General features: G+C 47.3%; 1 protein-coding gene across 1 annotated transcript; it reads left to right on the top strand.

Annotated features, from left to right (window-relative positions):
• Positions 1–2,489: 2,489 nt before the first annotated feature.
• On the top strand, positions 2,490–10,986 carry WDR45B (WD repeat domain 45B; the record flags this gene model as incomplete). Its single annotated transcript, XM_008935053.1, has 9 exons — positions 2,490–2,564; positions 5,145–5,246; positions 5,834–5,921; positions 6,461–6,555; positions 8,224–8,414; positions 9,021–9,106; positions 9,780–9,881; positions 10,390–10,511; positions 10,673–10,986. Coding segments are annotated over 9 exons (968 nt in total), but the record flags the coding sequence as incomplete, so codon positions are not given.
• Positions 10,987–11,718: the final 732 nt, after the last annotated feature.

The following is an 11,718-nucleotide window of genomic DNA, read 5'->3' as shown; positions in this document are numbered from 1 at the left end:
CCCGCCCCCCCGAAAAGGCCCATATTGCAAGGTGTTCTAAACAAGAATTCTCTCACTTCAGGGTCTTCAATTTAATCTGGTGTACTCCTGATTTCAGGCACTTCTTTAATGCTTTCAAAACAACATTAAGGTGCTTTACAGAAATGATTAGATAAAACATCATCACAAATGATCACACCAAAAGTACATGTGTAAACTGCTGACAGGTCTCTCTTTTGTCACTCCTGTAGTCTGAAGCTAGTTTGAACACTGAGGCGTGGCCTTGTTTTGCTGTTGAAATGCTTGGCTTATCCAACTTGATCTCCTTCAGTGGACTGAAGTGCTTAGCTGTAGGACCCCATAAATGGCAGAGTAGGATTCTGTGCTCTCTTTTATGGCTTTAGACAAAATTTGCTGCGGCCAGGAAAACTAATGTGCTAGGAACTGTGCCTGCTGTAGTCGCTCCCCTAGACTTCCCAGTTTCAATTGCTGGCTGTTGGGCCCTAAAACCTGCAGAGTTCTTCATGTCAGCGTGCTGCCTTCAGCTTGTGACATCTTCTTGCTAGACATCAATTTAACCCTTCCTGACGATCTCCTAAAATGAGAGGTGAACTTCCTGCAGAAGGAAGACTACCCATGATTGCCACAATTCCCACTTCTGGCAGCTCCTCTCCAAGAGGAGCTCTCTCTTGGGAGCTCACAAGCTGTAGCTATGGAATTTGGGATCCCACTGGTAAATAGTGGGACCAGTCAGATGAGAAACACTGGGCTCCAGAGCTGTCCCTGTAACCTGGGATTGAATGAGTAGCACTCATCTGCCTGCATAGCTTTTCCTGGGGTCTGGCTCAGGGGTTGCCACAGCTGAGAATTTTCTGTCTCTGTCTTAAGCTGCTGGTGTTAACCCAAGTAAAACTTGCCAGTGCTCTTTCACTGTAGAACAGCTTCAGCATCCCCCTCCTTTGTCTCTCCTGGAAATAGTGTTGTGCTATAAAACTGTCACTGGAAACTTGATTATCTGGGTACATACTCCAGCTGCCAGGACTAGATTAGCTCTGATCCTGTACACTGTTGTGTTTTGTGGAGAGAAATGTTTCCATTGTGATTTTCTCTCTGGTTATCCCAGTAGAGTCCACTGCACAAGGTGGCAGCTTACTGGTGCTGCATGCTCCTCTGTGTAGAGCAAACTAAAGAATGATGCACTGAGAAGGGAGGAGGTAAAATGAATGTAGTTACTGTAAAAAGATCTATTTCCTGTGTTTACTAATGTTTCTATAATTACTACATTCTCGTTATCCACTCTCTAGGTATGCTTACAGATGTAGTGCAAAAAATTCTTGTTTATATTTATTACAAATCTTGGACAGGGTAAAATTGTGCCTGTGCGTTGGTGTTTAGTGTGTTTTGTTTTCTTCTGCTGTTAGAACAGTGGGTACACTTGGTCTGTGACTGCTGTTGATGACTATTTGTAAATTAAGAGGATTAATTAGTTCCTTTCTACACCAAAGGGTGGAGAGATGGCTCTTGTAGTAATTTTTCCTTAGGTTGTGTGAGTTCAGTGAATAGGAACCCTAAAGAGACTGCCATGCTACCCCACACCTCCTGAGAAGCTGGTCTCTAGAGCAGAGGTGATGCCTTCTGTCGTTGTTGGGTTTTGATTGGTGGGGGGTTTGTGTGTGTTTGGTTGGGGTTTCGCTGGTGTTTTTTTTTAAAATGTTTGTACTTTGGAATGGAACTCTTCAAGTATTAAAAAGGAATCTCAAATTTGCTGCATTATTTTCCCCAAACTGTGTAATTTTTAAATAATTACAGTCATTGCAGTGCGTAAGAATAAAACCAGCCTAATTTGCATATCTCTGTTCCAATACCTTGAAGATCTTAACTGGATATTTGATCCGGTGCATATAAATTGTGTAGCAACTAATCTTGTGTCAGTCTGTCTCTAGCAACGGTTGCTGCTTCTAACTTCACCCTGGCATTGCTTTGTACTAGTAACTGCACTCACCCACAGCCAGTAAAGCAGCAGGACAGGGCACTGTAGTTTAAAGGCAAAAACTATGTTTGAGGAGCTTTTTTCTGTGAAAACATGAACAATGGCCCATCCTCCATGAAGTCATCACCATGGTGTAAGTTTGGGTCTAGTAGGAAAGGAGGGGGTTTGCTTCACAACGACTGTTGGGCCATAAAAGTTAAAATTCAAGTTTCCTTCCCTCTGTAGTGCATGGCATAGGATACAGATGGGTTGGGAACTGCTCTCCTTTCCTTCCACTGTTTTCTCATCTGTCTACAAACAATGCTGAGAACTTTCCACTAACGTAGAGGCCAAGGAAGAGAACAACTCCTCTAAGCAGCTTTCATTTGTGGACATTGACAGAGCCTGCAAGGGGCCTTCAGCTTGAACTTCACAGTGCAGTCAGCAAGGAATGCTCTTGTAACCCTCTGGCTCCTGCTTAGCTCTGGAGTGTATCTCACAATGACTATGTATGTGTATATATATGTGCTTTTTACTACAGGATGCTTTGCATGTGGAATGGAAAATGGATTCCGAGTTTATAATGCAGATCCGCTCAAAGAAAAAGAGAAACAAGGTAAACTGCTTACTTATTCTACCATGCTAGTTCTGCATTAGAAGCTCAGCCTTCTTCCTTAAGATCCTTCCTTAGCTCTCAATGTTCCCTGACTGGGAGGCTTTGAACAAAGCCTCCAGAAAAGAAGCCCACGCTGGCCCAAAGGCACTGTCACCGATGCCACTGCCTGGTCAGATGTTCATATGCTATTAATTTGCATAGCGCTGGCTGATGATGAGTGTGTCTCACCTTGCTGAGGCTGGGTCGTGTGAGCTGTGGCTGGCTGTAGTCCTGAACAGGGGAGGAGTTGCCTGGTTATTCACAGGTGGTCACGGAGGTGCTTGCTGCAACTTTACAATGTCCCATCAAGAGAAGATGTTCTGCTCTTGTGCAGTAATCTGGATCATCTAGTGCAGTAGAACTGCTGCCTTTTCACTGGAGAGCTGAGTGTAACATTTCTCATACTTTAATTAGGGATTACTGGAACTATATGCTGGGTTTATATTTTCTGTATGCTTAAAAAAATTGAGGATCTTGGTGGTAAACCTAGAACCATGTCTTGACAGAAGTGACTAGATGAGCTATATTAACAGGCAGTGAGGCTTTTTATGAGAAACCAAACCTAACCGAGCCAAAACAAGGGAAAATGAAACCTACCCATGTGATTCTAACCCTAGAGGGGAAGAAGGCTGCTGTGCTGAACAGGCTCCCCAGCACTTCCAGCCTGTGTTGGCAGAAAGGATTTAATAAGAGGAAAAATATATGTAAACCAGCAATTCCTATGAAACCAGGCAGGCTTCCACCTTCTAGTGCTGTAAGAGATGTCAGTCGCTCTTCATGTGGCCAAGGCCAACAAACTGTTTTCTGTTCTGAATACTAAATGCTTCCATAAGCCTCGGGACACTCATCTGCAATAGCGTGCTAAAAGGATCAGAATTCAGGTCAAAGTCCTATTGAGTTCCTTGACAAAACTCTCCCTGCCAGTAGCTCTGGACATACTTCAGGACTCCTGTTGTGAACTGTTTTTTTGGAGTCGGACAGCTTTTCCCTTGTGGATTCTGAGAGGCCAGACTGTACTGGCTGCATAGTACACACAGAAATCTTGTCCATCTTTCATGTAAGTTTAAGTCTACCTATTAGAACCCACCTGAGACAGTCCCGGTTGGAGCTTGTCTGTTTGATTGATTTCTGTAACCCTGTATGAAATCAAGTCTTAACTGTGACACCCTGGCTTGTCTCTGTTACATCCAGGAGTTACGTGAAGTTCCCCCCCCAAGCATCACTTGTCAGAACTGTAAATATGAGGATTGAAATAGCTGTTCTAACAGATTCAGAACACATCGCATGTTCTTAAATTGTCCAGGTTCTCAGCTGTAGACTTTGTCGCTGTGACAATGCCTCTTCAAAACAAAATGTGCTGCCATGCTTTAAATGCTTTAATGGAGTTAGGAGGAGGACCTGGTGCAGAAGGGGGTAGTGCCCAAATACAACTGTTAGGAAGGAAACTTGGCAGCCAAAGGTGTTGTTGAAGAACCCACGAGGACTTGCAGGACACCCAAGGCTCCACTGTGAAGATCTTTCCAGGCACTTACCTTCAGCACTGTGTAGTCAAGTCCCAGAATAGATTCCTCACCCAGATGTTCTGCAATGCTTAATGTCCAACTAAATTTCCCTTGGCCTGTCGTTTGTTTGTATTTCTACATCTTTCCATGGCAGTGCTTCCTCCCAGCTCCTCAGATATCTTTGCTGTTTTCTCCCATCCCCGTTTCTGACCATAGGTCTCTTGTGAGTCCTTTTCCTCTAGCTCTGAAACAGTTCAGTGGCTTAATCCACCTTTCCTGATGCGTGTGCAGTCACTGGACAGGCTTTTAAAGGAGAAGGTTGTTTTTTACTCTGCTCATCTACTGTGAAGGCCACAGTTCCAGCCTCTCCTCCTGACAGTTCAGTGTCCTCTCTCCAGTGGAGGCCAAGCATCCTGCTAAGCTACGTAAACAAAGCCAAGCCTCCACTCAAAAGTCATCAAATAGAAACATTCTTTTATTGTAAAATTCCCTGGTTGGTATTTTGTTCCTCCACTTGCACCATAAGCATGGCATCTTATTCTACTTCCTCTGCAGCTGAAAGTCTTAAAAGAAACAAAAGCTGAAACAAACCCTAAACAAAAAAAACCTTTTCCTTGTGCTACAAATGAGACACATCTGTGCCAGCTGATCTGTTTTGCTTTCACTGTTTCCTACATCGCGGAGCTGAGGCCGGCCGGTGCTGGACTGTATTTCCCTGTTCCAGCCCCTCTGGGATGCCCCAGAGATGCACAAGACATTCTAGTTTGTCACATACACAAGCAGTTCGCCACCTTCCCTCAAATCTCCTGGCTCCATACAGATGAATCCCCTCGCAAAGAGAAAGGTTCATGACCCCCGACTGCTGTCCTTGTTTCTGAATGTGTGGTGTGAGTGCAGCCCCGAGCTGTGGGTGTGAGGGGAACAACTCCAGCTCCCTGGACAGTCTTTCTGAACGTATTTACAAACCCACTGTGTAACAGCAATGATCAGGCTGCCCTTGAGCTGCTGACGCTTTAAATAAAATACATTTGTCTTTCAGAATTTCTAGAAGGTGGTGTTGGCCATGTCGAAATGTTGTTTCGTTGCAACTATTTAGCACTAGTAGGTGGAGGAAAAAAGCCAAAGTACCCACCTAACAAAGGTGAGTCTGGAGTAGATCTTGTCAAGGTTTGCCTCGCTGTCTGTGTGAGACTCCCAGAGAACTCCCAAACCAGGTGCCTTGAGCTGGGCTCTGCGATTCTGAAGGTCGGATGGAGCAGGTTTAAGTTAATGTGAAATGAGTTGCATCACTGCCGTTAGCAGGCAGTTACCTGCAATGACTGGCCACAGAGACCTGGCGACAGAGTCTGTACTTCTCACAGGTGACTTTGCAGGGAGACTCTGTGGCTGAGCCCCTGAGAGCAGAAAGGTCCCTGGTTGACAAGCTTGGCAAAAAAATATGCTCATTTTTTTGACTGCTGCCTTATTTAGTTGATAAACCTCAGAGCAAAACAAAAAAAGGTGATTGTCTTAAATGCGTTTTCAGCTTTTGTGGTTAAGAGTTTATGGGCTCCTACCTGCAGGAGTGAGTTGATCTGTAGTAGCTAAAAACCTTCTGGGTAGCAGGATGCCAGTCTGTAACTGCTTAGCTGCTGGAGGCACCTCTGGCTTGGCCTTCTCAGAAACTGGGGACAGCGTGGATCTTCCGGTACACCACGACGTTCTAATGCCATCTCTGCACTCTTCTAGTAATGATCTGGGATGACCTGAAGAAGAAGACTGTCATTGAGATTGAGTTTTCCACAGAAGTCAAAGCAGTAAAGCTGCGAAGAGATCGGTGGGTACAGCAGACATGGTCCAAATACGTGCCTTGGCCTTGTGCTGTTCTTACTCTTTTCCAGCTGTTTGTAGAAAGAAAAAGATCTGGCTTTACCACTGGCACGCTAAGGCAAAACAGGTGCTGGGGGGTGAGCGTTAGGTGTTAACAGCTCACAGCTCAAGTGTTCTGGTATCTGAAACTTTGGTGAAAAGCCTGCAAGACTTTCTGGCCCCCTAATGCAGGGAAATGTTCTCCTGTGGCTGCTGCTGACTGTTTTTCTAGCTGTGGAGGAGTGTGAAGGGAATTGAGGTGGATCTCTGGAACATCTGTGAACAGCTGGAGCCTGCATATATGTGGGCGGAGGGGCTGTGCTGTCACAGCTTTGGATAAACTGCTGCTGCAGGCTCATAGCTGCATGGGTTTGTGTGCGGCTGTGGCTCTTGAGGGGGAGGGAGAACACAGCCATTACATCAGTTGGAAGCCTTTGCACAGCTGAATTAACATCAATGTCCCTGTTTTACCCACCCCAAGTCATAGGAACTTCTTCTCTGTTTCAGAATTGTGGTAGTCTTGGACTCGATGATAAAAGTTTTCACATTCACACACAATCCCCACCAGCTGCATGTCTTTGAAACCTGCTACAACCCTAAAGGTTAGTTGTGGATGTGGGCTGGGGACGGAGGCAAGTTTGTTCTGCTCTTGACATGCCATTTATCCTTAGCTGCCTGAATCAGTTTTTTAGTAAGTCATTAAACAGTTTGCTTCCTTCACTGTAGTCATTCTCTTTGGAGATGCTTTTGTGTTCACAAAATGATTCTTAGAATTTATTAATACTTGGCACAAAAGCTTTTTCATGTGCTCGTGTTACAGATTGGATTTCTACAAGAGCCAGACGCTTTCTTTTGTACAGACCCTGTAAACTTGATGTACTCTGCACTGAAAACTTAATTATAAACACAAACTCTATTAAAGTATCATTCCTCTGCTCTGCCAGGGCTAGAACTGTCCAGCAAACTCTTCTCTAGAGTGTCAAAAGGAGCCTAACTAGCAAACTGGTACTGTTCTTTTTAAATAGCCAGATAGGACGTTGCCCTTTGTTGAAGGAGCAGGTGGTGTCCCAGAGCGAGGTGGGGACCAGTGCCGCGGGCAGGGCAGGGTGCAGGGCCCCGGGGCGGCACCTGGGGGGCGTGGGGGAGCGCAGGGGTTTGGCCCGAGGGGAGGGGGCTGGTACTGTCAGGGTTACTGGAAGGGGAGCCGATACTGGGCGGGAAGCATGCCTGCCCCGTGTCAGCTGCACTAGCTGTGGGAGGGAGGGTCCAGAGCGGGAGGGGGTAATGGGGTAACGGCAGCTGGGTGAGGATCTGCCCCCGGGCACAACCAGCCCCTGCTCTGAGCATGGTCCAGGGCCTGAATCACGTGGCCTGCCCGGGAGGTTGCAGAGCTGGGCTTGGTTACTCCTGCAAAAAGGAGACTGTGCAGGGCCATCCACAGCTGGCAGCTTACAGCTCCTTGAAGGACAGTTACAGAAACAGCAGAGCCCAACTCTTCTTGATGGTACCAGACAGTAGAACAAGGGGCGTTGGCCATGCCTGATAGACTGGGAGGATCACCTTGGGCACCAGGGAGATGTTCTCTCCACCAGAAGGTGACGTAGGCTCTGTGCTCAGGGCAGCTGGGCCCGCTGGTTGATGGGTGGGCTCATGGGCCCACTGCAGTGGCAGATAGATTCTTCGGTGTGGTAGCCACCATTGCTCTGTGAGCTGTGGGAATTCACCTGCACCAGGAGAACACCTGTGGGAGATGAGATTTACCTTCAGTGCCTTGCAAAAAGTTATGAAGGAAAAAAGTGAAAGTGCCATAAGAAGCGGGTTCAGTCATGAATTAACAATAATCAGTTTTACTGACTGAGGAGAAACTAAAAAATCACCTATTGTAAATTCTTACCCTTTGTGAGCTGCTATGGAGCCTTTTTTTTAAAAAAAAAAAAAAAAAGCTTTGCTGCAACAAACTGATGGAGCTGATCTCCAAAAACATCCAGATTTTGGACAATAACCACAACTAGATTACTTCGAAATAAAGTGATGAGAGCAAGTTAAAACTGTGCTCTTCCCCTATTTCTCTGTGCTCAGCACTTAGAGATGGATCAGGTTTTGGGCTACCACAACAGCCCTTAAAATGAAATTCTAATTTACCACATATATGCTTGTTCATTCTGAAATTCCAATATTTTAGAAACATGCTAGAAAACTTTACTACGTTATGGCAAGTACACAGTTATTCTCTATTTTGGTTTTGTTTTTCTTCTTTTTATGCCTTTTAGGTCTCTGTGTCCTTTGTCCAAATAGTAATAATTCCCTTCTTGCATTTCCTGGAACACATACTGGGCATGTGCAGATAGTGGATCTTGCTAACACAGAAAAGCCTCCTGTGGACATCCCAGCTCACGAAGGAGTCTTGAGCTGTATAGCATTAAACCTGCAGGGAACAAGAATTGCAACAGCATCAGAAAAAGTAAGAGTGATCTCCTCCCACCGCTGATTTACTGTGTGTTCTAGGGCAGCCAGTCCTTCGAAAACAGGAATTTTAGCATCCTTCTGTAGGAAAAGCAGCTGGAGAATTTGTCATTGAAAGATGGTGTTCTCACCGGGATTCTTGGAACATCGACCCAGTTGTCTGTGGGTGTCCGTTACACAGGGCTAAAGAATGCAGCAGACTGACAAGAACCTGGAGTCACTGTGTGGTACAGAGCTGGCTGGGCTGATGCAGACAGACGTAGGGAGAATGCAGAGGAAGCCACAGAGCTGCCTTCTGCAGGGGAACATCAGGGGGACTGCTACAGAGGGACGATGGGTCCCAAAGTGTCCAAAGGAGTGGAGGGAGATCTGTACTAGTAGCTAGGAGGACTCACTCAGTTGTGTAGCTGAGTGATGAGTTTGCATACCAGAGACATCGCGGCGCCAGGGGGATCAGTATTTTTCCCCAGGTTCTCAGATCTGAGATGAAGAACCCCACAGCAGCAGCAGCAGGGATGTGCTGGTCAGACAGAACTGTAGGATGCAGTCCCAGATGTAGGAAGTCTGCTGTAGTCCCTGATGCAACGCTCAATTCCTTTTCCAGGGGACCCTCATAAGAATATTTGATACTTCATCAGGGCATTTAATCCAGGAGCTACGAAGAGGATCACAGGCAGCCAATATATACTGGTATGTTTAATTGCTTCTGCTTCCTCTTCCTGGGGGCTGTGGGGTGCTGAGGCATCCTGGTAAACAGCACCCGAGTCACCTCCAGACAGCAAAGTCACACTGCCCTGGGCCCAGGCAGAACTCTGCTGGCAGCCAGAGGTGCCAGGGCTGCCTGGGGCCTGTGCTGGTGAGGAGCAGCAGCCAGCAGCTCTGCAGAGCCAGGCACAGGCTCTAGGGGTTGGCACAGTCTCATGTACCCACAGGCCTCATCTGTATTGATAGGCAGCCCGGGGAGGCTTCACCCTCAGGGGAAGGTCCTAGAGACTGGGATGAGCCCCTGGGCCCAAGGGGAGGTTTATGGGGAGGTTTATTTCCACGAAGGGCTGCTCCACAGGCCAGAGCCTGAGGCAGATTGAGGGGCCCACTGCTGGAAGCACTGCTAGGAGTGAGGAAACCTCCTGAGCATTGCTGGGAGTTGGAGCCTTGCAGAGTTTACCTAGTACCTGCCTGCTCCTTGGGGCAGAGGTCATGCCCGTTGGGGCAGTCTGCTTCATGGCTGGTCCTGGTGGACCAGGTCCTCTGCTCCCCCTGAAGGGGCTGTTGAAATGGGAGCCGAGTCCCAGCTCCTCCAAGAGAGGAGCTGGCAGCAGCAGCACGTTCCAGAGCAGAAGCTGCAGCTGTCTGTTCTCTACAGTATTAACTTCAACCAGGACGCTTCCCTCATCTGCGTATCCAGCGACCACGGCACAGTACATATTTTTGCTGCAGAAGACCCTAAAAGAAACAAGCAGTCAAGGTAGGGTTTGAGCCTTTCTGAAGCCTTTGGGGGAGGCTGGGGGGCCCATGCCATTTTAATAGAGTTTAAAACACTGGTCTAGTCAAGCAGCCGTGAATACCTGCGCTGCTGGAGGGGGAAGACTGAGCTGCTGTGCTGAGGGAAATGCGGATTTAGGACCATGCAGCAGCTGCCAAGTTTCTGCTGCACTTTGAGGAGCTGCACAATTCCAGCAGAAAGTTAGGGTGGGTTTTTAGTGGCTATTTCTTAGTGTGAACATAGTGGACACTTCACATAAAGCAGCCTTTGCTAAAACCAGTCCTTTTGGCAGCTTTTGCAGTCACTTAAAAACACGAAGCCAGAAGGGTAGTTGTATGTAGTACCTGATTCTTAGTAGAAAATAAAAAGCCAATTAAAACTAAATTAGTGTGAATCCTGTGACTTGTTCAGACACACCAGCAGTTTCTAACTCAGCTCTAGTCAACACCTCTCTAAGTTGCTGTTGGTTTTTCTTTTTCCTCTTTTCCAGTTTGGCCGCTGCCATCTTTCTCCCCAAGTACTTCAGTTCCAAATGGAGTTTTTCCAAATTTCAGGTTCCCTCAGGCTCTCCATGCATTTGTGCCTTTGGAACAGAGCCAAATGCTGTCATAGGTAAGTAGTGGAGGCTTCCCTGGGTTGCGTGTGGAGAACCAGGTTCTGATCCACCCTGGCCCCTCATGTCCCATTAACTTGGAAAGTCAGTCCCAGCTCAAGCTGAAGGAGCAGAACGGTACCTGCAACAGCTCAACTTGCCCTGTTTGGTTTCATTGCAGCGATATGTGCAGACGGCAGCTACTACAAGTTCTTATTCAACCAAAAAGGGGAATGCTCAAGGGATGTCTACGCTCAGTTTCTAGAAATGACAGACGACAAGCTTTGAGCTGAGGGAACGTGTGGGTCTAAGTCCTGCCTTGGTTTTTCCACACCTTTGGAAGGAGAGTATACAGATGTCCAGTACTGATCAAGTTTAGCAGACCTCACTGAGAAGCCTGGCCCAAAGTGATCACAAGCTCTGAAGTAGTGGACTGCGTATGTTTATTCTCATTTCTGCAAGTATTCATCATTAAAATCCCTTTGGGTTACTGTCATCAACTCGAGTTTTCAAGATGTGGCTTTCAACAAGCTTGTGCCTATTGGGTTTCTTTTTAAACTGTGAAGTGACTTTAGATGAAACACGAGTGCCTGCCACACTAAAAGATCTGCAGGGGGCTGTACAAACGTACAGCTGGCCTTAGGAAAAGGGATGTGAAAACAGATTTTAGGCTTTGCTTTACTTCCACCGAGTGGCTGGGAGTGGGGGCAGTACTCTGGATCATGCTCAGATGCAGCTGTAGCAGCCGGGCCAGGAGCAGGAGTGCCACTGCCCGCCCTCCGCCGAGCACACCTCACAGGAGCAGAGGAGAAGGGATGACAAGGGTGGAGCTGTAACGACTGCAGCTTGTCCATGCTTGTCCTCTGACATGCTGCGTGGGGACGGGCGTGGGTAGTCGTGTGGCCACAGACTGCTGCTCCTGGCCACCGGTGGTCACATCGTGATCAGCAGGAACTGTCAAAGGTGCCAAACTGTATATAGTAGCTGAAGGCACATTTGGGCACTGGCTGACCCAGCTCTGCTCTCCTCTGCGTGGAGCAAGCACCAGGGCGCTCGGAGCAGCCTCTCCAGGTGTGGAGACCCCCTCGGGAGGGGGCACGGAACGCACGTCTCTGCTGGGGCTTTAAACTTGCAAACTTGGCTCTCTTTTTTATTGGAGATGTTGCATACTAAATACTGTTGGCCTAGGGAGTTAGGTTAAGCTAAAGCAACTGACTTGTATACTCT

This window comes from Merops nubicus, unplaced genomic scaffold (genome assembly GCF_000691845.1).
Source record: "Merops nubicus isolate BGI_N331 unplaced genomic scaffold, ASM69184v1 scaffold23222, whole genome shotgun sequence".
Classification (NCBI taxonomy): domain Eukaryota; kingdom Metazoa; phylum Chordata; class Aves; order Coraciiformes; family Meropidae; genus Merops; species Merops nubicus.
Note: the sequence above shows the minus strand (reverse complement) of the source record. Positions and strands in the feature narration are given on the sequence as shown.